Source organism: Chlorocebus sabaeus, chromosome 26, assembly GCF_047675955.1.
Source record: "Chlorocebus sabaeus isolate Y175 chromosome 26, mChlSab1.0.hap1, whole genome shotgun sequence".
Classification (NCBI taxonomy): domain Eukaryota; kingdom Metazoa; phylum Chordata; class Mammalia; order Primates; family Cercopithecidae; genus Chlorocebus; species Chlorocebus sabaeus.
In genome coordinates, this window is record NC_132929.1 from 39,626,861 (window position 1) to 39,654,790 (window position 27,930).

The 27,930-nt window shown below is 43.5% G+C and overlaps 2 protein-coding genes across 7 annotated transcripts in view; one reads left to right on the top strand and one right to left on the bottom strand.

Annotated features, from left to right (window-relative positions):
- Positions 1-2,604: 2,604 nt before the first annotated feature.
- On the bottom strand, positions 2,605-24,723 carry CIAO2A (cytosolic iron-sulfur assembly component 2A). Of its 4 annotated transcripts, none has more exons than XM_008016319.3 (5): positions 24,405-24,723; positions 19,204-19,368; positions 12,186-12,235; positions 5,812-5,857; positions 2,605-2,789 (listed from the first exon to the last, which is right to left on the bottom strand). In XM_008016319.3, the coding sequence occupies exons 1-5, from the start codon at positions 24,526-24,528 to the stop codon at positions 2,776-2,778; spliced, it is 399 nt and encodes a 132-aa protein (XP_008014510.1). In that variant the 5' UTR covers positions 24,529-24,723; the 3' UTR covers positions 2,605-2,775. The 4 variants fall into 4 exon arrangements, with proteins under 4 accessions (XP_008014510.1, XP_037864755.1, XP_008014509.1 ...); XM_008016318.3 differs by lacking the exon at positions 2,605-2,789 and adding an exon at positions 2,884-3,347 and having other exon boundaries at positions 24,405-24,717; XM_038008827.2 differs by lacking the exon at positions 12,186-12,235 and having other exon boundaries at positions 24,405-24,718.
- Positions 24,724-26,792: 2,069 nt separating this feature from the next.
- Positions 26,793-27,930, top strand: part of SNX1 (sorting nexin 1) — a 46,573-nt gene continuing 45,435 nt past the window's right edge. For 2 of the 3 annotated variants that reach the window (XM_008016315.3, XM_008016314.3), the window contains exon 1: positions 26,793-26,991. In XM_008016315.3, coding sequence (XP_008014506.3) covers positions 26,833-26,991 — 159 coding nt within the window. In that variant the 5' untranslated portion in view covers positions 26,793-26,832. The remainder of the gene's footprint in view (positions 26,992-27,930) is intronic. The other variant, XM_008016316.3, reaches the window with a different exon arrangement.

Here is a 27,930-nt window from a genome sequence, read left to right on the forward strand (position 1 = left end):
CTCTGGGAAACAAGGGAAAATCCCATCCCTACAAAAAAATACAAAAAAAAAAAAAAAAAAAAAAAAAAAAAAAATTAGCTGGGCATGGTGGCATGCACCTGTGATCCCAGCTACTTGGGAAGTTGGGGTGGGAGGATCACTTGAGCCTGAGAGGTTGGGGCTGCAGTGAGCCGTGATTGTGCCACTGCACTCCAGCCTGGGTAACAGAGCAAGACCGTCTCAAAAACAAAAACAATGACAACAACAACAACAAAAAGCAAATCATAAAACCTAGAAATATTACTCTAAATTTCCCCCGCCTTTCTGTGCATGAGCTGACCATAAAGAAATTCTCTGACCTACCTTATCTAACAATGGGTCGGTCATAAGACTGCTCCATATCCAGGAGGGAGGAATGCTACACAGAAAGGCCAAGAAGAATCTGAAGAGACAGGCCTTGCTGGGTTTCCCCACTTAGTCCATTACCATTAGATCGCACTCTTTTTGTCCAATCACATTTCTACACAATTGTCCACTCTTCATCAAACTTAAGCAGAAAAACAAGGCAGTTTTCCCTGGGTCTTTGGATTCTTCCTATCTGAAGCCTGCTGTGTCACATAAAACTTGGATTGACTACATTTGTTATGCTTTTCTCTTGTTATCCTGTCTTTTGTCATGGGGGTGTTGGTCATGACCTTTATGATGGGTGAGAAAAGGTATCACACCTTTCTGCTCCTACACTCCCAGCCAAAGCTGTGAACCCACAGGGCTCTGAGGGGTTATTAAAGGACGGGGAAGCCCAGTGACCAGCTAGCATTACTTGTAAAGCAGAGTTATTAACCCGGATCCACTGGCTCCTTAGCAGTGTGTGAATGTCCTGGAGTCACATGCAGAGTTTCATGTGAGTGCCTTTTTCCCCCTATGGAGAGGGCCCATTCCACATCTTTTATGTGATTTTCCAAGTGGTCTGACTTTCCAGAAAGGATAATCATTCTTGTAAATCAGGAGTTTGCTAATGGCACACAGGCCAAACCCAGCCCAATGTTGGAATTTTGTACAACTCACAAGCTAAGATGGTTTTTATATTTTTAAACGGTTGAAAAAATCAAAAGGAAAATAGTAATTCATGACACATGAAAATTATATGAAATTCAAATTTGTGTCCATAAAGTTTTCTTGGAGTGCAATCACGCTTATTTGTTCACAGACTATCGGCTGCTTTTGTGCTACAAGGGCAGAGTTGAATAGTTACAACAGAGCATATGGCTTAAAAAGTCTAAAATATTGCCTATGTGGCCCTTTTCCAAAAACATTTCCTAACCCTTGCCAAAGATAGACTATTAATGCAATAGACGTTAGTTTTTTTTTTTTTTTTTTTTTTTTTTTTGAGATGGAGTCTCGCTCTGTCGCCCGGGCTGGAGTGCAGTGGCCAGATCTCAGCTCACTGCAAGCTCCGCCTCCCGGGTTTATGCCATTCTCCTGCCTCAGCCTCCCGAGTAGCTGGGACTACAGGCGCCCACCACCTCGCCCGGCTAGTGTTTTTGTATTTTTTAGTAGAGACGGGGTTTCACCGTGTTAGCCAGGATGGTCTCGATCTCTTGACCTCGTGATCCGCCCGTCTCGGCCTCCCAAAGTGCTGGGATTACAGGCTTGAGCCACCGCGCCCGGCCGACGTTAGTTTTTTGACCCCTGTCACTCTACTATAGAATTCCCACCATGTGAGTCTTTCTGGGGGGACAGAGTCCACCTCTCCACACCAAAGGTCAGATTTTCTTTTCTCCTACCTCCTTGGCAGCCAGGACATGGACATGTGACTTGAGATCAACCGACTAGAGATCTCACCCAGGACTAGGAAGCTGGAGTGAGTCACACAAAAATGAGAAATCATTCTGGCAGTAGCAGAGACAACAGAAGTCACATCTAGCTTCCAGGAGCAGCAGGGCCAGCAGCTCGGGGGACTCCTGTAGTAATGATCCACTTGGAGTTGCATGTCAGTAGCGTCCTCACCAGACAGTCCCTAAGGCATGGTTTTGTCTTTGGACCTGCTGCCTGGCTTCTGCTTCTACTTGGCCAGGGCTAGCTCAGGCACTAGATAAGACTGAGCCTGAATCACTCACTGCCTAGAGCAGAGAGAAGCTGAAGGTACAGGCTGATAAGTATGAACTCCAGGACAGACAATGGCTGATTTATCTTTGTGTCCTTGGCACCCAAGACAGTGCTTAGGTCCAGACTTTGGGAGCTAGGCAGTTCTGGCTCAGGAGTTCACTCACATGGTTTGCCAACTGGCGCTGGTTGTTGCTGGGAGGCTTCAGTTGCACTCCATGTGGAATTCTCCACAGGGTGGCTTGAGTTCTGGTGACATAGTAGCTGGATTCCCACAGAACGAGCAATCCAAGAGACTAAGGTGAAAACAGCAATACCTTTTATGATCTAGCCTCAGAAGTCACCCACTGTCACTTCTGTTATTCTGTATTAGTCACACCCATCAGCTCTAATTCAATATGGAAGGAAACTATACAAGGGCATGAATACCAGGAAGTGAGGATCATGGGGGCCATGTTCGAGGCTACTATACATCACATAACCATTAACCCCTAAAACAAACCAAACAAAGTACAAATAAAGTGCAGACCATACATTTAGGTTGGTTTAATCAAAACTTCTTTGGTGGACTTCTTGATCTTCAAAACTGTGTATGCCATCTAGCCTTCTCCACATTTGTTCCTTATCTATGAAGGGGTCCAGGACTCTCCTTGGAAGGAAGGTAGGCCCAATCTTAAGGGTTCCTTTTGGTTCTCACATCTCTGATTCTACAAAATAATCAGCAAAAATAAAGCTTTGAAGATATCTTTTAGGAGTTGACATTTACACTGGAATTTACAATCCAATAAAAACAGTGAGTCATTACAAGAATCATCTGTTTATTTTACAGAGTAATGATTTAAATTGAGTACATTTGCGCACAGTAGATATTTGACACGAAAAGTAGTTGTATCAGAATGAGCATCAGAAAAATAGCAACTCATCTTACACATAATAACTAGAAAATATTATTCTGTCTGATCATTTAAGTGTTACAAATCCTGAGAATGTTATACATTGAACAAATTAGGTACTACCTTATAATTAAATCTGGCTTGGAAAGAATCCTTTAAAAAAATGCTCTGAGGTACAAATCACCTATGTATTAAACATGAGTCTTTGACATTATACAAAGAGTTTAAACAAATATATCAAACAATTACAGGCCAATGGCTCTTAAAACAGCTATCAGTCAGGTTCAAGGACACACTGTTCCACAATTTCCCGTAAGTTGGGGTTTTCCATTGCAGCTGCCACTCGCTCTTTGTCATTTATCTGCTTATTGACTGAAAAATACACAGACAAAAGTTAGCAGAAGAACTGTGTCAATATACAGCGCCAGACAGTATTTTTATTAGTCTGCTGAAACAAAAACTTGAACTCCTTGAGAACTTAAAGCTGTTTTTGGCTAATTACTCATAATGTAATTTCCCCTCTAGAAGGCAGACTTAAGAGAAAAATATCTACTAGAATTCTACTACTTATCACATCTATTTTTTTTTCCTAGTCTTTGTCCATATATATATTTTTATACAGTTATATTCAGAGTAAATACAATTTTGAAAATTGCTATTTTTTGTCCCTTAAGCCTGTATTTTAAACTACAGGGTTATTTAACATGGTAAAAGTCTTAAGTGTTCTAAAGTAATTATGAACACTATGCTACAATGAATACCTTTAAACATATAGCCTTCTTTTTGGAAATATTCTCAAAAATGGGATTTTTTTAAGAGTATGAATATTTTTATGGTGTGATTCATATCAATGATTTACTTCCCAAAATTACTCACCAATTTATATTGTCAACACCAATACATGAGCTATCAGTTTGGCAGCAATACCTGGTGGTATTATCATTATTATTATTATCCTTTGAGACAGGGTCCTGCTCTGTCATCCAGGCTTGAGTGCAGTGGTGCAACCATAGCTCACTGTAACCTCCCACTCCTGGGCTCAAGAGATCCTCCTGCCTCAGCCTCCCACAGGCATGAGCCACCACACCTGGCTAATTTTCAAATTTTTTTGTAGAGACAGGGTCTCACTATGTTGCCCTCTTGAAATCCTGGCCTCAAATTCTGGCCTCAAGGCATTCTCTCGCCTTGGCCTCCCAAAGTGCTAGGGTTACAGGTGTGAACCACCATGCCTGGGCAATAGCTGGTATTATTTAATAAAAACAAATACACACATATACATACATAAAACAGGAGGTAGAAAACGGCTCAATGTTATTGTTATAATTTTCATTTCCTTGACTAATAGAAATATAGAACATTTTCCATGTGCATATATTAATTCTTCTTGCATGAATTTCCTGTTCATGTCTCTTTCTGTTAATCTACTAGATCTTTTTTTAAAATTAGTTTGAATGGACCTTCATATAATAAAGGTATTGGCCCATTACGTTTTCTGTAATTAGCTAACAGCACTCTTAACAGAAGAGTTCAAAAGAGAGACAACTATATTCTTAACGTGGATTGAGTTTTCTGGGATGCTGCTAAAATGTCTCATGTAGAATACACACAAACATACACATATTCCTCTGAAAATATTTTCAATTTAGTTTCTTCCTACTACAATGTAGGCTCCACAAAGGCAGGAATACATCTCAAAGGCTGAACTGTACCCACACATAGCAGGCACTTAGTAAATATTTACTAAATGTAAAACAAGAATCATAAGACTTAATGCTATTGCTGTTGTAAAATCCCATCATTCAAGGAATTTCAAAAGGATAACCTGAGTGGATTTAGGGTACCTAAATTCTTATTTTCTAAATTAGAGGCAGAAGCCCTCAGCTCATGGGGTTTAAAGAAATTCAAATCACAAAGAGTATAATAATCTACATGTCTAGAACTATAGATAGGACATGGTTTTTAATAGTTTTCATGACAGTACCTAAAAAGTTTCCTGGATGAGCTGTTCCTCTGGAAGCAGCAGGCTTCCCTCTCTAGAGCTCTCTTTTATGTAGGAGATTTTGTGTGTCTCTCTCCAGCCCTGTGCATGCCTTTCTGAGTCTTCTGGGTATCTATCTCACTGTCGCCCTTCCTCTATTATCTCTTTCTTCCATTCCTCTGCTATTTCTTCCCACCTTCTCAATTTACTTAGTGATGAAACTTAAGTATAACGTGCCTTTTAAATGTATTTCTCATTATTTGCACTCTATCATTTGTAGATTAAAAACATTAAAATTCTGTTTTTAATGTAACACATGGCTCATACAGAACATTTTGTCTTTTGCTTTTCCCAAACCCCACTTCTGCTATTTTTAAGTAGCTACTGATTGATTTCTCTCTGTAGGCCAGAGGTCCTCTATATAAAACCCACTCCCATTCTAATATACTAACCCAGAGAGACAGCACCTACCCCAAGATTCACTAAAGCTCTACTTGCTAGACTTTCAAGTACACAGCTCTTTCCATCCTGCCACCAAAGAAAAGAAGCCTACTTAGAGCTCGTAAGTCAAGGTCCCTAGCGCTGGATATTCTTTACAGATGTGTAGCCACTGGCCCAAACCAGTCATCATCCATGGGCTCCAGCACACTCAAGAGTCCACTGCAAAAATTACTACTTTGAAATGCCTAGGTTTCCTCACCTAGGAAGGAAGAGCTAATAACTAATTATGTACTTTTTTAAAAGTAACCCAGTAGATACTTGGCTGGCGGAAGAATCCAATATCCAAGATATTGGATCCAAATACTATCTGAAGTTGTTTTTCAATTATTTTTCAATTATGTTTTAACATTTACTTACTGTCTTCTTCTGTTGAATGGGTTCCTTCAGAAATGTAGATTTCCAACTGGAAAGGGAAAAAAAAATAAAAGAAAAAACATCAGCGTATTCTAAGATAAGAGAGTGAAGTAGAATGTACAGTAAATTCAAACATCTAGGGATGAGGGCCCAAATCCTGTTTTGTTGTTTTTTTTTTTCTTTTTGAGATGGAGTCTCACTCTGTTGCCCAAGCTGGACTGCAGTGGTGTGATCTTGGCTCACTGCAACCTCCACCTCCTGGGTTCAAGCGATTCTCCTACCTCAGCCTCCCAAGTAGCTAGAATTACAGGCGCACGCCACCACACCCAGCTAAATTTTTTTTTTTTTTTTTTTAGTAGAGATGGGGTTTCCCATGTTGGCCAGACTGGTCTCAAACTCCTGACCTCAGGTGATCCACCTGCCTCAGCTTCCCAAAGTGTTGAGATTACAGGCATGAGCCACTGTGCCCAGCAGCCCCAAATCTTGTTTCTAACATCAGAGACTTAGGGACAAGCCTCCCACATCCTTCTCTAAAGAAAAAGGACCAAAATGAGTAGGATTTTTTACTTTGGTCACCTGGGAAAGGCCTGCCAGTGGTACTTCCATTAATTTTTTTATGAATACACAAAAATACCATTTTACACAAATGAGATCTCATATGTGTTGTTTTACTTAAGAATATCTCTTTTTGCACTCTACTTCTTCCCAACTTGGTATCTAAACTTCCTGCTGCCCTGCCACTGACCCAGGAAATCTACAATAATGATCTAGTGTGGTTTCTTCCATATTCTTCTCTATACCCACATAATCTTACACAGATTTTACATACACACACACACACACGAGGGTTGGATGTTTCTTCACATTGCTTGTTTTACAAAAATGGGATCACAATATACAGTTTTCAGCATCCTTCTTTTCTCATTCATTATTATCTTGCTAAATTTATTCTCAAGTATAATACTGGTTAAGCTATCCCTCCTGGCCCTGCTGCACCCATAGACATGAGCTACCCTCCAAGACCCAGAGCTTCTGAGACAACCTACAAAATTATTGCAAATCCTGTGGTAAAGACAGTATGCTGGAATAAAAACATCTACTTTCCAGAGAACATTGGAACAGATGAACTAATTTTTATTTACTTATTTACTACTGAGATATTTCTCATGAGTGAGAAAAATCATAACTTATTATAGTTAAAAGGGACCTTAAAGGTCATCTAGGTCAATCCTTTTTTTTTTTTTTTTTTTTTTTGAGACAGGTCTTACTCTGTCACCCAGGCTGGAGTGCAGTGGCGCGATCATGTCTCACTACAGCCTCGACTTCCTGGGCTCAGGTGATCCTCCCACCTCAGCTCCCACACTCCCACCCCTCTCCTCCCTTGTCTCCATTTTTTTTTTGTAGAGATAGGGTTTCGCCATATTGCCCAAGCTGGTCTTGAATTCCTGAGCTCAAGTGATCTGCTCACCTAGGTCTCCCAAAGTATAGAGATTACAGGCGTGAGCCACTGCACCTGGCCCCAATCTCCTTAAAAATACAAAACAGGCCGGGCGCGGTGGTTCACGCCTGTAATCCCAGCACTTTGGGAGGCCGAGGCAGGTGAATCACGAGGTCAGGAGATCGAGACCATCCTGGCTAACATAGTAAAACCCCGTCTTTACTAAAAATACAAAAAATTAGCCAGGCCTGGTGGCATGCGCCTGTAGTCCCAGCTGCTCGGGAGGCTGAGGCAGGAGAATCCTTTGAACCTGGAAGGCGGAGGTTGCAGTAAGCTGAGATTGTGCCACTGCACTTCAGCCTGGGTGAGAGAGCAAGACTTTGTCTCAAAAAAAACAAAACGAAACAAAACACCTTTCTCCTACTCTTATTCTAGACCGCAAAGCAACAGGTATAGAATCACTCTATACCAATTTACTTCAGTATAAATTTATGCAGGACTCATTATTCTAAAAATGATAAAGGGGAAGAGGCAGCATTTATGCAGCTATTCCTATATGAACTATACTTTGGGTTAACTAAACAATTGATGAGGGGAGCTGTCACCAATAATGGGACAAACTGAATTTATAGGCCTCTGATGTGATGCAATGAGAACACATTTATTCAGTATTCTTGCCAAAAATGCATAAACTGAATCTAACCGTAAAATGCAATTTATGCATTTCAATGCATAAATTGAAAACTCAATTTGAGGGACAATCTATAAAATATGTGGTTTACATTCTTCAAAACTATCAAGATCATGAAACAAAGGCTAAGGAACGACTCCAAATTAAATGAGACTAAAAGACATGACAACTAATGCAATGTGTGATGGGTAGAGGACCAGAGCCAGGAGGAGGGACCACCATGAAGGATGTTACCAGACAACAGGGGAAATTTGAATCTATGCTGTAGATTAGATGACAGTACTGTATCAATGTGCTGGTTTTGAAATTTATACTGTGGTAATGTAAGAGAATGTCCTTGTTTTCAGGAAATACATCCTATGGTATTTAGAGTAACAGGGCATTACATCTGCACTCAAACATTTCCAAAAAATGTGTGTGTGTGTGTGTGTGTGTACATATATAGAGAGAAATTAATGATAAACCAAATGTGGTAAAATGTTAACAATTAGTGAATCTGAATCTGGGTGAAAGATATATGGAATTTCTTTTTTTTTTTTTTTTTTTTTTGAGACGGAGTCTGGCTCTGTCGCCCAGGCTGGAGTGCAGTGGCCGGATCTCAGCTCACTGCAAGCTCCGCCTCCCGGGTTTACGCCATTCTCCTGCCTCAGCCTCCCGAGTAGCTGGGACTACAGGCGCCGCCACCACGCCCGGCTAGTTTTTTGTATTTTTTAGTAGAGACGGGGTTTCACAGTGTTAGCCAGGATGGTCTCGATCTCCTGACCTCGTGATCCGCCCGTCTCGGCCTCCCAAAGTGCTGGGATTACAGGCTTGAGCCACCGCGCCCGGCGTATATGGAATTTCTTTGTACTATTCTTCACTATTTTATTTCTTTTCTTTCATTATTTTAATTCCAAATAAAAAGTTAAACACTGTAATTAAAACAGTTAAAAATGCAAAGTAAAATAAAATTCACAGGGCATCATAAACCACTAGTATCATAATTTATTAATTTACTCAATTTAAGACATATTTATTGAGCTGCTAATATGTATAAGATCATAGCAGGAACACAGAGATGTATCATTTATGAATCTTGACTTCAAGAAGCTGACAGCTGGTCAGGTGTGGTGGCTCATGACTGTGATCCCAGCACTTTGGGAGGTTGAGGCAGGTGTATCACCTAAAGTCAGGAGTTCGAGACCAAACTGGCCAACATGGCAAAACCCTGGCTCTGCTAAAAATACAAAAATTTGGCTGGGTGTGGTGGTGTGCACCTGTAATCCCAGCTATTTGGGAGGTTGAGGCAGGAAAATCGCTTGAACCCAGGAGACAGAGGCTGCACTGAGCCTAGATCGTACCACTGCGTTCCAGCCTGGGCAACAGAGCGAGATTCCATCACAAAAAAAAAAAACAGCAGCAGCAGCAGCTGACAGTCCAAGAGGGAAGATGAAAATTAAATAGTTAGAACACAAGTTAGAAAATGACACTCTCTACATCAGAAGACAAAGAAAGAGCCATGGGGCCAGGTGCAGTAGCTCACGCCTATAATCCCAAACACTTTGGGAGACTGAGGTGGGAGGACTGCCTGAGCCCAGGAGTTCGAGACCAGCTTGGGTAACATAGTGAGACTCTGTCACTGTAAAATTAGCTGGGCATGGTGGCATATGCCTGTGGTTCTAGCTACTTGGGAGGGTAAGGAGGGAGGCTCACTTGAACCTGGGAGATCAAAGGTTCGGTGAGCTGTAATCATACCACTGTACTCCAGCTTGGGCAACAGGGTGAGACTCTGTCTTTAAAAAGAAAGAAAAAAGAAAGAGCTATAGCAATTCAAAAAAAGAAATAGGTTTAGTTATGGAAATCAGGACTAGTAGTATGGAAAGGTGAATACAAAAAAATTTTAAAAAAATTAAAGATAAAAAAAAGAAAGAGGCCGGGCGTGGTGGCTCAAGCCTGTAATCCCAGCACTTTGGGAGGCCGAGACGGGCGGATCACGAGGTCAGGAGATCGAGACCATCCTGGCTAACCCGGTGAAACCCCGTCTCTACTAAAAAATACAAAAAACTAGCCGGGCGAGGCGGCGGGCGCCTGTAGTTCCAGCTACTCGGGAGGCTGAGGCAGGAGAATGGCATGAACCCGGGAGGCGGAGCTTGCAGTGAGCTGAGATCCGGCCACTGCACTCAAGCCTGGGCGACAGAGTGAAACTCCGTCTCAAAAAAAAAAAAAAAAAAAAAGAAAGAAATTTAAAAAGATAAATAAAAATTCATTTTAAAAAAGAGAAAGAAATCAGGACTGACATCATAGAAAATAAAAAAAGTATTTCACTGGGCCTTAAAATGTGGGTAGGATTTGGTCAGGCCAGTGGTTCATGCCTATAATCCCAACATTTTGGGAGGCCAAGGCAAGATGATCACTTGAGCCCTGGAGTTTGAGATTAGCTTGGGCAACAAAGAGAGACCTCATCTCTACCAAAAATTAAGAAAAAATTAGCCAGGCATGGCGGTACATGCCTATAGTCCTAGCTACTTGGGAGGCTGAGGTGGGAGAATCACTTGAGCCTGGGAGATAGAGGCTGCAGTAAGCAGTGATCACACCACTGCACTCCAGCCAGAGCAAGGGAGCAAGGGAGACAGAGCAAGACGCTGTCTCAATAGCAAACAAAAAAGATGTGCAGGATTTGAACATATGAGACGGGAGGAATGGAACTCCAAGTAGACAGGGTACTCTGTGTAAAGGCTTGGCAGCAGCAAGATAGAGAAGGCATAATTGCCCAGCAATTACAAGAGGCAGTAAGAGACAAGCCTGAATCATTCATGAGCTATAACCAATTACTATGAATTAACTGTGATATCCATATTCTTGCTCAATAGCAGGGTTAAAAACATTTTCCTCAGATATCACACCAAAAGCACAAGTAAAAAAATTAAAAATGAATGAGAGTTTATCAAAATTTAAAGCTTTTGTACTGTAAAGGACACCTTCAAGAAACTGAAAAGACGACACACAGAATGGGAGAACATATTTGACAATCATATCTAATAAGGGATTTGCATTTAGAATATATAAAAAACTCTTATAATTCAATAATAAAAAGACATCCTTATTTTAAAATGGGCAAAGGATCTGAATAGACAGCTCTCCAAAGATATACAAATGGCCAAAAAGCACAGGAAAAGGTTCCCAACATTATTAGCCACCAGAGAAATAAAAATCACAACCACCATGACAGCAGGGTGTGGTGGCTCACGCCTGTAATCCCAGCACTTTGGGAGGCCGAGGCAGTGGATTATTTGAGGCCAAGAGTTCAAGACCAGCCTAGCCAACATGGTGAAACCCTGTCTCTACTAAAAATTAAAAAAAATTAGCCGGGAATGGTGGTACATGCTTATAATCCCAGCTGTCTGGGAGGCTGAAGCATGAGAATCACTTGATTCTCATGTGATCCCTGGAAGAGGAGGTTACAGTGAGTCGAGATTACGCCACTGTACTCCAGCCTGGTGACAGAGCGAGACTGTCTCAAAAACAAAAACAAGGCTGGGTGTGGTGGCTCACCCCTGTAACCCCAGCACTTTGGGAGGCCGAGGCGGGCGGATCACGAGGTCAGGAGTTGGAGACCAGCCTGGCCAATATGGTGAAACCCCGTCTCTACTAAAAATACAAAAAATCAGCCAGGCGTGGTGGCGGGAGCCTGTAGTCCCAGCTACTCAGGAGGCTGAGGCAGCAGAATCGCTTGAACCCAGGAGGCAGAGGTTGCAGTGAGCCACTGCACTCCAGCCTGGGTGACAGAGTGAGACTCCGACTCAAACAAAAACAAAAACAAAAACAAAAACCCATCACTTCATACTCACTAGAATGGCTATAATCAAAGATAATAATAAATGTTAGCAAGGATGTAGAGAAGTGGGAACCCTCATACAGTGTTGGTGGGAATGCAGAATGGTGCAGCCACTGTGGAAAACAAACAATTCCTCAAAATGTTAACCACAGAGTTACCATAGGGCTGGGCGATTCCACTCACAGGTGGAAAAGAAATGAAAACATATGCCTACACAAAAACTTATACATGAATGTTCATAGCAGCATTACTTATAATAGACAAAAAGTAGAAACAACCTAAATGTCCATCAACTGAATAATAGATAAGCAAATGAGTAACAGACAAGCAAAAACCACTGAATTGGTACACTATAAATACGTGAATTGTGTGGTATGTGAATTATATCTCAACAAAGCTGTTTTACAACAACAACAAAAACACATCTTTCTTACCTTATGTTTAAATGGTAAACATCGCTGAAGTTTTACTCTTAAGCACAGCCCTGCGGAGGGAAAAAAACACCTCCAGTCATCTCTTTATTGCTTCTTATTGGTTCTTGAAAAAGCATACAGCTTCGTTTATGTACCCCCATACACATAGTCACTGAAAACAGCTTTGGCTCAATCCAGAGCAGAGCTCCTTTGAGTCTGGCACTACACAAGGACATTTACTATATAATCTGACATATTCCTTAGGATAATCCAATAAACTATTACTAATCCCCTTCTACAAATTATTAAACCAAGGTCACAATGGAACTTCCTCAAGGTCACTGAGTTACAATAGTGGCAGAATTGGGATTGGAACCTATGACCACTGGAAAGCCCAGGCCATTTTTACTATATGAGTTGGCCTTCCAGCAAAAGTCAATTAACTCATTAAGCTTTTTTTTTTTTTTTTTTGAGATGGAGTCTCACACTGTCACCCAGGCTGGAGTGCAGGAGTGCGATCTCGGCTCACTGTAACCTCTGCCTCTCAGTTCAAGCAATTCTCCTGCCTCAGCCTCCTGAGCAGCTGGGATTACAGGTGCATGCCACCACACCCAGCTAATTTTGTATATTTTTGGTAGAGATGGGGTTTTGCCTTGTTGGCCAGGCTGGTCTCAAACTCCTTACCTCAAGTGATCCGCATGCCTCAGCCTCCCAAAGCGCTGGGATTACAGGCATGAGCCACCCCACCCGGCCAATTCAATTAACTTTTTAAAATGCCCCACAACAGGCCAGGCCACACAAAAAAATAAAACCAAGTCAAAGCCATTTTAAAAGGGCCATATGAAACCTCTCAAATTTGTAATCCTTTATGCCTGCAAGGTACAAATACAGTAACTTCTTTAAAAAAAAGTTCCACTGAAGTTCAGTTTATCATCCCATGCTAAGACACATCAACAAAACCTCAAACCATACAGCAATACAGCAAGATATAATTGTTAGACTACTTATCTTTTAGGGAGGTAATAACTTGGTTTTGGTTTTCTAAGTACCATTTTGTTTTCTAAGAGAATTTTTTGAAAAATCCCAAAACAGGGAAAAGGAGTAGATGAGATATAATGAGGTGGTGCTTGCCACGGGGTCTTTATTTACTTATTTATGTTTTTTGAGACAGAGGCTTGCTCTGTCGCCCAGGCTGGAGTGCAGTGGCGAGATCTCAGCTCACTGCAACCTTCATCTCCCAGGTTCAAGAGATTCTCCTGTCTCAGTCTCCCGAGTAGCTGGGACTACAGAAGCAAACCACCACACCCACTAATTTTTGTATTTTTAGTAGAGACGAGGTTTCATCATGTTGGCCAGGCTGGTCTCAAACTCCTGACCTCAAGTGATCTGCCCGCCTCGGCCTCCCAAAGTGCTGGGATTATAGGCGTGAGCCACTGCACCTGGCCTCTTACAGTCTTAAATACAGTAGTTCTATAATAAATATTAGAGAATTCTAAAGAAAATATATCATTTCCTTAAGAGGGTCTCTCTTCAGAGGATCTGCCTTAAAGCATATTTGGGAGAGTTCCTCTTCGCCGGGCCCCACCATTGTCTCCTTGCTATCTAGGAGGTAGAACCCAAACCTACACTTTCTGACCTCCAAACCCTACGACCCTTCCCATTGGACCACAGCTGCCTTCAGCCATTCTTATCTGGAATAAGTCACCACAAATGATTATCAACTTGTTTCCCTGCTTTACCCCTCTTGTTCCCTTGGAGTCTTGTCAATCACTTACCAAGGTAACACTGAGTAGGTGATACTCTTACTCAGGCACCTTTCCGGGCTAGGACTACCAGCTCGGAAGGAGTATCTCTTAACACATCAGAGACAAAGGGCTCTCTCAAGTTTTCCAGCTGTGTTGACTGAACATAACTACTATGACACACTATTATACAATTCTCTAAAAAGCCAATAGGCTGGGCGTGGTAGCTCACACCTGTAATCCCAGCACTTTGGGAGGCCAAGGCGGGTGGATTACTTGAGGCCAGGAGTTTGCATGGAGAAACCCTGTTTCTATTGAAAATACAAAAAATTAGTTGGGCATGGTAGCACGTGCCTGTAATCCCAGCTACTTGGAGGCAGAGGCACAAGAATCGTTCGAACCCAGGAGGCGGAGGTTGCAGTGAGCCAAGAAAGCACCACTGCATTCCAACCTGGGCAACAGAGCAAGACTCTGTCTCAAAATAAATAAATAAATAAATAAAAATAAAGAGCCAATGGTCTTAGCTGAAATCCATAACAAAAGGGCTAAGACAAAACTTTCTTCAGGAAGTGTACATATCTGAAATACCAACCATAATCTAATGTTAGCACCCTTACAGAAGTTATTTTTATTTCATGCACTCTCCTGATATTTCTATAACTGCAATCATGATGCAATTTGAACTTATTCAAGTTTTTTTCATGTTTTTTTTTCTTTTTTTGAGATTGCTGGTTTCAAACTCCTAGGCTCCAGTGATCCTCTCACCTCAGCCTACCAAAGTGTTACAATTACAGGTGTGGGCCACCACGTCTGGCGAATATTTTCTTCTATAAGATTATTTCCTTAACTCCTGCATCAAAGAGTATAAACTTCCAAACAGGGATTTACCAATATATACCATAAGGCTTCAAAATACGTACATAATCTAACCCAATTATTCCACGTATAGGAATTTATCCTGAGGCAATAATGAGATATATAAAAATATTTATATAAGGCCAGGCACGGTGGCTCACCCCTATAATTCCAGCACTTTGGGAGGCCGAGGTGGGCGGATCACCTGAGGTTGGGAGTTTGAGACCAGCCTGACCAACATGGAGAAACCACATCTTTTTTATTTTAATTTTTTTTTTTGAGATGGAGTCTCACTCTGTCGCCCAGGCTGGAGTGCGGTGGCGCGATTTCGGCTCACTGCAAGCTCTGCCTCCCGGGTTCACGCCATTCTCCTGCCTCAGCCTCCCGAGTAGCTGGGACTATAGGCGCCTGCCACCTCGCCCAGCTAATTTTTTGTATTTTTAGTGGAGATGGGGTTTCACCGTGTTAGCCAGGATGGTCTCGATCTCCTGACCTTGTGATCCACCCGTCTTGGCCTCCCAAATTGCTGAGATTACAGGCGTGAGCCACCGTGCTCAGCCCGAGAAACCACATCTCTATTAAAAATACAAAATTAGCTGGGTGTGGTAGCACATGTCTGTAATCCCAGCTGCTAGGGAGGCTGAGGCAGGAGAATCACTTGAACCTGGGAAGTGGAGGTTGTGGTGAGCCAAGATCGTGCCATTGCACTCCAGCCTGGGCGACAGAGCAAGACTCTGTCTCAAAAAAATAAATAAAAAAACATATTTATACATAAAGTTGTCCGGTCAAGCGCGATGGCTCCCACCTGTAATCCCAGCACTTCGGTAGGCCGAAGCGGGCATATCACTTGAGGTCAGGAGCTCAAGACCAGGCTGGCCAACATGGTGAAACCCCATCTCTACTAAAAATACAAAAATTAGCCAGGAATGGTGGAGGACGCCTGTAATACTAGCTACTTGGGAGGCTGAGGCAGGAGAATCACTTGAACCTGCGAGGTGGAAGCTCCAGTGAGCCAAGATTGCACCACTACACTCCAGCCTGGGTGATAAAGTGAGACTCCGTCTCAAAAAATAAAATAAAATAAAGTTGCTCATCACAGTATTATTTACAATTGCAAAAGGCTAGAAGTAGTCCAAATGGTTACAAAACTTACGATGTATCAATATGATTAGTATGTAACCTATAACTATATAATTAAATAATATTTAATGATGGCCGGGTATGGTGGCTCATGTCTGTAATCCCAGCACTTGGGGAGGCTGAGGCATGTGTATTGCTTGAGCCCAGGAATTTGAGACCAGCCCGGGCAACATGGCAAAACTAGCCAGGCATGGTGGCGCCTGCCTGAAGTTCTAACTTTTCAGGAGATGAGGAGGGAGGATCACTTGAGCCTGGGAGGTGGAGGCTGCCTGCAGTGAGCCGAGATCGTGTCATTGCATTCCAGCCTGGGCGAGAGTGAGACCCTGTCTCAACAACAACAAAAGTTTAAAAAAAGAAATATTTAATGAGAAAAATAATTCAGATATTTCATGTTATTACTTAACTCTTACAACTCTATAGATATCCTTATTATTCCTATTTTACAGATAAGGAAACTGGGTCTTAGAAAGGTCAAGTAACTTGCCCAAGCCCACAATACAGGACAGCCAATAGATCTGAAATTTTAGCCCAGAGCATATATTCTTTTTTTTTTTTTTGAGACGGAGTCTCGCACTGTTGCCTGGGCTGGAGTGCAGTGGCATGATCTTGGCTTCCTGCAACCGCCGCCTCCTGGGTTCAAGCGATTCTCCTGCCTCAGCCTCCCACATAGGAGTCCAGCCACATTCTTTCATAATAGCTAATTTTTTTGTTTATGTTTTTGTGGGGTATCAAAATTACTGCCAATAAACATGTTACTTGTATAACTGAAATAAATGTTAATTTAACAAATGAATTTGCTGGCTGGGCATGGTGGCTCACGCCTGTAATCCCAGCACTTTGGGAGGCTGAGGCGGGCGGATCACCTGATATCGTAAGTTCGAGACCAGCCTGGCCAAAATAGTCAAACCCCATCTCTACTAAAAATACAAAAAAAAATTAGCCAGGCGTGGTGGCAGGCACCTGTAATTCCACCTACTTGGGAGGCTGAGGCAGAAGAATCGCTTGAACCCTGTAGGTGGAGGTTGCAGTGAGCCAAGATTACACAACTGCACTCCAGTCTGGGCTACTAGAGTCAAACTCCATCTCAAAAAATAAATAAATAAATAAATTTGCTATAGGTTCTTGAACTCTATATTTAAGAACTCTTGCTCATATGTCAAAATATTTTAAGACACCCCCTCCACAACACCCACAGCAGTACTTTCAGTATCTGTTCATTCACAAATTGTCCAATGACCAAAAATAACCATGCATTCAACATTCAGTAATGTTTTTTTCTAGCAATGGGATTTTTTTTTTTTTTTTTTTTTTTTGAGACAGAGTCTTGCTCTGTTACTTAGGCTGGAGTACAGTGGCGCAATCTCAGCCCACTGCAACCTCCACCTCCCATGTTCAAGCGATTCTCCTGCCTCAGCCTCCTGAGTAGCTGGGATTACAGGTGCGTGCCACCATACCCAGCTAATTTTTGTATTTTTAGTAGAGATGGGGTTTCACCATGTTGGCCAGGCTGGTCTTGAACTTCAGACCTCAAGTGATCTGCTGCCTCAGCCTTCCAAAGTGCTGGGATTATAGGCGTGAGCTGCCATGCCAACAGGAATTTTTTTTTTTGAGATGAAGTTTTTGCTCTTGTTGCCCAGGCTGGTGTGCAATGGCACGATCTCAGCTCACTGAAACCTCTGCCTCCCAGGTTCAAGTGATTTTCCTGCCTCAGCCTCTCAAGTAGCTGGGATTACAGGTGTGAGTCATCATGCCCGGCTAATTTTTTTTTTTTTTTTGAGATGGAGTCTCACTCTGATGCCCAGGCTGGAGTGCAGTGGCGCAATCTCAGCTCACTGCAAACTCCGCTTCCTGGGTTCATGCCATTCTCCTGCCTCAACCTCCTGAGTAGCTGGGACTACAGGTACCCACCACCATGCCCAGCTAATTTTTTGTAGTTTTAGTAGAGACAGGGTTTCACCGTGTTACCCATCTCCTGACCTCATGATCTGTCCGCCTTGGTCTCCCAAAGTGCTGGGATTACAGGTGTGAGCCACCACACCTGGCCTAATTTTGTATTTTTTTTAGTAGAGACAGGGTTTCACCATGTTGGTCAGGCTGGTCTCGAACTCCTGACCTCAAGTGATCTACCCACCTTGGCCTCCCAAAGTGCTGGGATTACAGGTGGAGCCACCATGTGCAGTCAGCAATGGGATTTTAATAACCACAATAATACCTATGGATTCACAGACCTCCAGTCCCTCAAGATGTGGCCTATATGGTGGAAACCACTAATAGAGGGAACCCAGGTCAACCAGTGAGAAAAGACAGAAATCACAATAGTGGAAATAATAACGAAATAGTGACGTTTTCAATATTTTTTATAAACTTGTTGATTTTTAATAGGTGAGATAGTCCCATGGTTCAAAAATGTAAAAACATAAAATGGTATAAAGTCTCCCTCCCACCCTTTCCCCCATCTGCCCAGCTCCCACCACCACTATTACCCACTAACACCCTTATAGCTATTCATTTATGTATTAATATTATTCAGGCATATGCAATCAAATACAAATGTATATTTTTGCTTTTACACAAATGATAGCAAAATGATACTTGCTTTTATTTCTTAACAGTATGTCACAGAGATCTCTCCATATCAGTACATGCAGAGCTTCTCCATTCTTTATAGCTGCATAGTATTCCACTGTTTACATTCACCATCACTGATTATTTAATCAATCCCCTACTCATGAACATTTGGTTTGAAATAAAATCCCTTTATAACAAAGCATATGTTCAAAGACACTTACTGTACCTGCTAACAAGTCCAAAATACTGGGAATCCAGCCTCCTAACAGGACTTCTGCCCATACTACATAGAAGGCAGAAGAGTCACTGAAAGGAGATGGTGATGGCAGCAATGTTAGTCTGACACCACCGACTCCAACCTCCACAACTGAGGAAAAGCACTGGCCCACATGCACTCTCCATTAATTGTGGGCATGTATACCTGGGAGGGGCAACCTGACATAACTAAAGGAGAAGCAGATTTGGAGTCAGGAAATCTGGGTATGAGCCTTAGTTTCACCATTTCCTGGCTACCTGATTCTGTGCAAGTCACTTAAACTCTCTGAGCTTCAGGTTCCTCATCTGCAAAATGAAGATAATAATATTTTAACTCAACAAGCTAATTGTGAGGACTACAGAAGATGAATACACAAAAATACTCTGTAAACCATAAATGTAATACATACACTGTATGATTTTTCAACAATGATGCAAATTGTTATTATGGGTCAACATGTATGCACATAAAAACTTACCAATAAGAGTCGCCAAAGAGCAATGAGGTACTGTTGGCGTGAACCTGATAATAACCAGATATTCTTCTTCATTTATCTCCTGAACTTCCACACAGCTTTCCGAGACCACTTCCAGTTCTTCTAAAGTATTGGGCTTTTCTGGGTCCCGGATAGTTCTAATCAAATCTAAAGAATCATCAGAGATAAGATATTCTATTAAAAATGACTATTCTAAATAAAGATGATTTTGCCAGGCCTAATTTAAGCACTGACTTCTCTTACATTTAAGCCAATAATATAGCAACTCCCAGGTTTCTGACAGAAATTTTCACTACTGGTTTCCTCTTGAGAAAACTGTTTTCTTGGATTACTATAAGACCACATCCAGTTTCTCTAATCAGACATTGCAGAGAAAACAGTAAGAATGGAAACAGTGTCATGGAAGCTCAAGAGGAAGAAATAACTTTCAGCTTGAAATAATGTGGTATCAGGCTTCATAGGAGTGGAATCTGAATAAAACCTTGAAAAATGGGTAACATTATATTTGACATTTAAAGTGAAGGAAAGTAGCTGGGCATGGTGGCTCACACCTGTAAACCAAACACTTTGAGAGGCAAAGGCAGGAAGATCACTTGAACTCAGAAGTTCGAGACCAGCCTCGGCAACATAGTGAGACCCCCCCCGTCTCTACAAAAAATACATATAAAAATTAGCTGGGTGTGGTGGTACAGGCCTGTGGTCCCAGCTACTCAGGAGGATCGCTTGAGCCTAGGAGGCGGAGGTTGCAGTGAGAGTGGAGATCATGTCACTGCACTCTAGCCTGGGCAACAGAGCGAGACCCTGTCTCAAAAAAAAAAAAAAGGCTGGGTGTGGTGGCTCATGCATGTAATCCCAGCACTTTGGGTGGATCACAAGGTCAGGAGATCGAGACCATCCTGGCTAACACGGTGAAACCCCGTCTCTACTAAAAATACAAAAACAAAATTAGCCAGGCATGGTGGCGGGCGCCTGTAGTCCCAGCTACTCAGGAGGCTGAGGCAGGAGAATGGTGTGAACCAAGGAGGCGGAGCTTGCAGTAAGCCGAGATCCAGCCATTGCTCTCCAGCCTGGGCGACAGAGTGAGACTCCATCTCAAAAAATAAAAAAGAAAAGAAGTGAAGGAAAGTAAAGAAGAAGAACCCTAGTTTGCCTGGAAGCAGGCATAAGTGAATGGAGTATTAGAGTATGAGATTTGGGTCTGACCATCAAGTGTCTTTTACAGCCAGCTACTGGCAATAGGGAGTCCTCAAGAGGTTAGAGACAAGTGACATGGACAACACTGTGCTGTCAGTTGGTAACTCATCATCAGCTGCTAGACTCAGACTAAAAAGCAGAACCAATGATACCAGCTAAAAACACCAGGCCTAAAATAGCACCTAGGAGAACACTGGCAGAATTAAAAGAAACAGAATAAGGGAGACATCTGGGTGGAGCATAGGGCAAATGAGTTCAATTTCATACAGAATGATTTTGAGGTGCTTAAGGGGTTATCCAGTGGAGTTTTCTAGCAAGCGGTGAACTGTAGCATAGGGTTTAAAACAGCACCAAAGCTAGAGTGGTTGCTAAACCCACAGGATTCACAAAGAATAAGCAGAACCTTGGCTGAACATTGGAATTACCAAGAATGTTTCAAAACAAACAACAAGGCCCGGTGCAGTGGCTCAGGCCTGTAATCCTACCACTTTGGGAGGCTGAGGCTGGTGGATCACCTTAGGTCAAGAGTTCGAGACCAGCGTGGTGAACATGGTGAAACCTCGTCTCTACTAAAAATACAAAAATTACTCAGGCATGGTGCTGGGCACCTGTAATCCCAGCTACTTGGGAGACTGAGGCAGGAGAATCACTTGAACCCAGAAGGCAGAGGTTGCAGTGGGCAGAGATCCCGTCTTTGCACTCCAACCTGGGCAACAGAGCAAAAACTCCGTCTAAAAAACAAAAACAAACAAACAAACAAACAAAAACTGATGCTGGGCCCCAATCCCAGAGACTCTGATTTAATTGGTTTGCTGGCCTTGAGTTTTAAAAATTCCTCAGGTTGTTCTTAGGTACAACCCAATCTGAGAATCAGTGGTATAAAGAAAAAAGAGACTCAACAGATCCATGCGAAGCACCTAATTTAGGGATCAGAATGAGAAATAAAAGCAAAAAGAACTAGAGAAAGGAAGACAGGGATGGTTAATAACATTAAATGCTGCAGAAAATTCAGGCTGATGAGAGCTAAAACAGGTCTTTCATTTGTCACCCCGGTCAGCTGTAAGAAAGCAGTTTCAGTAGAGAGGGGGTGGGCTGAGGCCGGATTGCAAAAAGGGAAGCAAGCAGGAACTGAAAATGTCTTCCTAGGGCTTTAGCTGGGAAAGGAGGGACAGGAAAAGGACAGTGACTTTATAAGGAAGCTAGAACAATGACAAGTATAAGGGCAACTTTGAGAAGAGAAATTGAAAATATAAGTGGGGAGGAGGGGAGACCGGTAAAATAAGCAGAAGGGAGTGAGATCAAAAATTCAGGAGTCTGGGTTGGCCTTGGAAAAGACAAGATTTCTTTCTTACTCTGAGGCTGGAGAAAAAGATGAAGGAAAGGAGAACAATAAGGAGAAATGGTGAGGTAGAAAGGAAAGAAGCAGAACTTTACATAGAATGTGCTTGAGGTTCTCAAATCTGAAGTTTTGCTCTATTATTTATCACACACAATTATATGTAATCCGAAATGCAACTGGGAAAAACAAGAACAAACTCTATTTTCTCTTTAAGTTGCTCCTGGGCTTGTCACTTGATTAGAAACAGAATTTTGCCAAGCATGATGGCTCATGCCTGTAATCCTAGCGCTTTGGGAGGCTGAGGCAAGTGGACCACCCACCTGAGTTCAGGAGTTCAAGACCAGCCTGGCCAACACGGCGAAAACCCGTCTCTACTAAAAATATAAAAATTAGCCAGGTGTGGTGGCATGTGCCTGTAATCACAGCTACTCAGGAGGATGAGGTAGGAGAATCACTTGAACCCAGGAGGCTGAGGCTGCAGTGAGCCAAAATTGTGTCACTGCACTCCAGCCTGGGTGACAGGATAAAAAAAAAAAAAAAAAGAAACAGAATTGGAAAATACAGGAAAGAAAGTGGATAAAGCTTCTCTTTCACAGAGCTGTGTTTCATGGGACTTAGGGAAACAGAGTTTTCTGAAAAGGAATTTTCTGCCTCTCATACTAGGCTTTCTCCCCATAAGGCTCATTTAACTGTATTATATTCTTTATATGCCACTAAACCCTGAAATTAAATCTCATCCTTATTGCATTTCTCTAGTTTTCTAGTTTCTAGATTTGAGAGGTTTGGCTTTATTTCTCTAAAAAGAAAGAAGGGTCGGGTGTGGTGGCTCATGCCTGTAATCCCAGCCTTTGGGAGGCCGAGACAGGCAGATCACTTGAGCTCAGGAGTCCAAGACCAGCCTGGGTAACATAGCAAAACCTCATCTCTACAAAAAAACACGAAAATCAGCTGGGCATGGTGGTGCATGCCTATAGTCCCAGTGAGTCAGGAGGCTGAAGTGGGAGGATGGCTTGAGCCTTGGAGGTCAAGGCTGCAGTGAGCCGTGATTACACCACTGCACTCCAGCCTGGGCACCAGAGTGAGACCCTGTCTCCAAAAAAAAATAAAATAAAATAAATAAAAAAAAGCTCTCCTCATACTCCCCAGACTAACATTCTTCCACAGCCCTGCACTGATATTAAAATTCTTCATTTATATTTAAAACCTTCAGTATCCAATTGTATACCACTACCTAAAACAATATTCAACCACGTCTCCACCTTTAACCACAAACCCTATCCTATAGCCCCATCTATCTGTCATTTCCTATCTTCTTATCTCCATACTTTTAAGTTTCCTCTTAGTATGCCCTCTGACCCTCTACATATCTAGATCCTAATTATTCTTTGAGGCCCAACTCAAGTGACTCCTCTTTATTTCAGAGTCTTTCCAGATTCCCTCAGTCAGAGACTAGTATCTCCCTTTCTCTGAATTTCTGTATCTCTTTTTCAGTCTATGGCCTTCTATTACATACTCTATTTTTGCATAAATAGGTTTCCTTCAGTATCAGTTTGAAGACTAGAGTCACCCTCTTCCAAAGTTATATCTCCACTGCCCTACCATCCCTAGAAAATGTGGACAGAGATCTGGCACGACAGGGATGTGGTCTGTCTGCTTTGTGGAGATCATTTCACTCATAATTATCATCTGCCTGGGGGTTGATTAGGTAAGTCCTGCCTCCATTAAGAGAGGTCAACCAGATTAGCTCCCAAAGTATTTCCTAACCCTGGCGTCCTTCTACTGGCCTATAATCCTTACTTGAATTATATTTGTATTCTATGTTTAGATCTCTCAATATTATATCCAGTCTTTTCGGTTTTCAAAAACAATACAACATAATTTAAAAAACAAAAAACAGCTGTAAGTCAATCGTGAAGTGGTGGAAAGTGCATTAAGTTTAGAGCCAGAAGGCACAGTCTTCGCTTTTTTGCTCTGTTCCTTACTGGCAGTGTGACCTCCAGGTAGTTCTTTAAACCTTCGTTTCCTTGTTTGTACAATAAAGATGGCCCCAAGGGTTAAACAGAAAATATTTAATATACAATATGTAAGAGTGTGTATGTGTGTGATGTGTGTGTATACAAGGCCTCGCTACAAGAAGCCAATCTCGTTCTCTTCTTTCGGGGACCTCTGCTTACTGACTTTGCCGGAGAGAGAGGCTGTGACCTTGGGCCAGTCCCCAACTCGACTGTCACCTATAAGTGCCCTCAGCGGTAGCAAAAGTGTGTGTCCAGGAGCCAGAGAACGAGGCTCTAGTAGTGCAATCAGGCCAGTTTTGCTTCCTAACCAAGCACCCTAGACTTGTGCTCTTCCCACAAGTCTTGGAATGGTCACTAAGACGTAGGCCACACGTGGAGAATGAAGCTCTTAAGACCTCCGGAGTCGGCTTGCCCCAGGTTTACTTTCAGAGTCCAGTTCCCAGAAAGACCCACACTCCCACGTGACTTAGGACCCCGAAGAAAGTGCCTGCTACGCCCCGGACAAGATCTGCCCAGAAAAAAAAAAAAAAAACTGGTCTCCCCTCCCAGCCCTCAGGTGAGGCCATCATCCCCGCACCCCTCAGCTCTGGCCTGCACCTATAACGCCAAATGCTGAGCCGGGTAAAATTAATTACCATAAACCTCTAGCGCTTTCTCTTCCATGATCCGGGGCTGCCGGGCAGCTCCCGGCTCAGAGAGGCCCGAGAGCCACAGGACTCTGCTCAGCGTCCAGGAGAGCAGCCCGGACACCCGCTGCATCCTCACGCTCAGCCATCCCTGGCGACTGTCCCACTCGCGCCACCGTCTCTCAGCAGCCTCGGGATTGATCAACTTCCTGGTCTTCAAATGGCCCGAGACGAGCCTAAAGGTTCAGGAGAGCAGAGAATAGGCGGGGCCGGACGGAGTAGCTCGAAGGACCTAAGGAAGGGGCCTCAAGGACTACAAGTTCCAGCGTGCTTTGCTCGGTTTCGGCGGGACAAAAACAATCTTCGTGGCCTCGTTAGCGTATTGCATGCTGGGATGCGTGAGCTATTTTCTTCGGAAGGCGGCGAACTGTATTCTGGGTCTTGTAGTGTCTGCTGGGTAGAAGTGGATGTAACGGTCTGTTAACCGCGACTATCTCACACAGTATCCGTGATAAGTTAAAGATGAATCCCGAAGAGGTAGGGGAAAGGAGATCTTGAGTTCTAGTGTTGGAGGAGGTTTCCAGCACGGAGACTGTTTACAGTTATTTCTCCGCGGGAGCCGCTAACAGCCAAAATCTTTCTTACTTCCTCATCGGACAAGAAGTGGGTTTCAGTTGCTGTGAAAAGGGACGTCAGGGGAAGCCAGTAAGGTCGTCAGGCATGGCATGGGGAAGGCTTTTTGGCTTTCTCGTCTCCTAAGGAACTCAGTCTAGTCCAGCACAGCTTCCCACCTTTGAACGAATATTTCTTCTAATGGCCTCCAAAGACAACTTAGAACAGGAGAACTTTTCCTGTGTCTAATGTGTACAGTGGTGACATAATGGAGATCGTCATCCTTAAAAGTGTATCTTGGCCGGGCCCGGGGGCTCACGCCTGTAATCCCAGCACTTTGGGAGGCCGAGGCGGGGGGGATCACCTGAGGCCAGGAGTTCGAGACCAGCCTGGCCAACATGGGCAAACCCCGTCCCTACTAAGAAATACAAAAATTAGCCAGGCGTGGTGGCAGGGACCTTAATCCCAGCTACTTGGAAGGCAGAGGCAGGAGAATCGTTTGAACTCGGGAGGCGGAGGTTGCAGTGAGCAGAGATCGAGCCATTGCACTCAAGCATGGGGGAGAAGAGCGAGACTTCTCTCGAAGAAAAAAAAAAAAAAGTGTATCTTAAGCCCTCTGGTGTTCGTGGGTGTAATGGATGCCAGTAACAAAATCGATTTTATTTTATCCATCCATCCTTCCGATCAAATTTATAGGTGCTAATTTGCCATAGGTGATCCATAGGCATGGAAGATACAAAGATAAAACGCTGCCCCTGCCTTCAGACAGCTCACATGACCTGTGAGGGAGTCCATCCCTGAATTTGCAGTTACAACCAAACTAACTAAACTTCTTGTCAAAGTTGGTGACAAATGTCATCTCTATTAAGAAGACAGGATTATCTTACAGAATTGTCCCATGCTAACATGCCCATTTATCTTTAAACTCCAGTCCTGTTTGTCTAGTTAATGTAGGCTTTAGGATCACCAGATAATGAATTGCTTAGGTCCCAGGGAAATTTTGATCAGGGTTTAATAATTTCTCTGCTGTCTATGCCACTCCGCTTACTCCACAGCAATTGAGAGGATAATCCTAACATTTTTCCAGCCAAATCTAGGACACTGAGGTCTCACTTCCTCTGTGAGGCCTCCCGACTTCTCCAAGTAGAATTGATAATCTCTTTCCCTGTGCTCCCACAGCACACCATAGCATTGAACATGTTGAACTGTCGATTAAATACCTTCCTTATTTCTGTATCTGAAACTCATAGCAAGGTGCCAGGCATACAGTAGATGCTCAATATCTGTATTTCTTAATGAATTAACTGAATGTTGCTCAAGGAATAAGTGGTGAAGTTTTCTTCCAGTCTTGTTCAGATACCTCAATCGAAATATTTATTTTTGGGGGCGAGGAATCTAAGGCCAATTCGTGCTGACTTCTGTGAGGGCATTGTGCTTGGCATGGGTAGAAGGCATGTAGAGGTTTTCAAACATTTTAGTTACACTCCTTCATTCAGACGAACTCTTAGAAGCCTGTTGGATAAAGCTATCCAGAGCACAAAGGGCCCTAGGAACCAGAGCAGCCCCTAACTCCTACTTTTCTGCCCCTTTGGCCCCACTCATTAATATCTCAGCATCGCGATCCAGGCCTCGGATTTGCCGGGCAGCCTCAGCTGGCCGGGTGCCGCCCCGCCCCCGGCGCCTAGGCCCCGCCCCTGCGCCTCCGCCCCTTGGATCCCACGGGTCCCTTGCGGCCCTCCCACTCCTCGCACCGTTGGATCGCTTTGCTCACGGCGCTATCTCTCGATAAAGTTGTTGTTGCGGCTTCCGCCGCGGGTGGAGGAAGATGGCGTCGGGTGGTGGTGGCTGTAGCGCTTCGGAGAGACTCCCTCCGCCTTTCCCCGGCCTGGAGCCGGAGTCCGAGGGGGCGGCCGGGGGGTCAGAACCCGAGGCTGGGGACAGCGACACCGAGGGGGAGGACATTTTCACTGGCGCCGCGGTGGTCGTGAGTTTGCATCCCTCGGGGTAGCAGGCGGGAGGGCACCCCGAAAGGGAAGAGAGGCTAAGCGAGAATCGGGGAGGTTGGGCAGAATGGGCCTGGTGAGACCTTGCCTCGGTGTCAGCAGTCCGGGCCCGGGGACCCTGGATGTGCTCAGAGCGGTAGGCTTGGCTTCACGGCCCCCAGGCGGGAAGAGTAAAGAATGAGGGTTGTGGTGCCTTCCGCGGCTAGGTCCCTAACAGCGGAGAGCCGCCGACGCCGTCCTTTGACCCTGCAGTATGGTGACTCCACGGATCCACGGGGTTATTTTGCAGGTCGTGTCCTGCCAAGGCTGATTTAGTAGGACCGAATAAGCAAATGGGATGCAAACCTTTCCCCCGTCTTACTGCTTCTAAGATGAATAGCATTGTGTGGAGTAGCCTGGGGTGGTGACCCGCCCACCAATTCTTTCTTTAGCGCAGCATTTACTGATAATAACCAAAGGCCCTTTCTAGATCTTAGTTTACAAAAGTTATGTTGATTCATCTGATCTTCAGGAAAATAAGGCCAAAGGCTGGTGGAGAGAAGGCACTGCCAGATAAATCACTACATAGATCAGAAAGCTTTCTCCTTTTTAAAGGGATGCGTTCAAGTGCCCAAGTACCTACCTCACTGGAAGCAAATCTGAAATGTGAGGAGGAAATGGTGTTTCCCGTAATGTTACCGGTAGGAGGCCCTTGAGTGTAAGTTGTCGAGGTTCTTGGCATTTTGAACAAATAATTGGACAGAACGCACAAAATAAAGGAATGAAACACAAATGAAGCAGCGAAAGCAGGAATTTATTAAAGCGAGAAAGCACCCCACAGGGTGGGAGTGGCCCGGAGCAGGGGGCTCAAGAGCCCACTTACAAAGTTTTCTGGGTTTTGAGTGCTCCTTTTGTGGTTCCTATGGGTTACCCCTTATCTG

Coding starts and splice junctions, on each gene's coding strand:
- CIAO2A (XM_008016318.3), bottom strand. CDS start 24,528: ATGCAGCGGGTGTCCGGGCTGCTCTCCTGGACGCTGAGCAGAGTCCTG. Junction 12,236..19,203: donor CTCTTTGGCGACTCTTATTG/GTAAGTTTTTAT, acceptor TTCCCTCCGCAG/GGCTGTGCTTAAGAGTAAAA. Junction 3,348..5,811: donor CCATTCAACAGAAGAAGACA/GTAAGTAAATGT, acceptor TGTATTTTTCAG/TCAATAAGCAGATAAATGAC.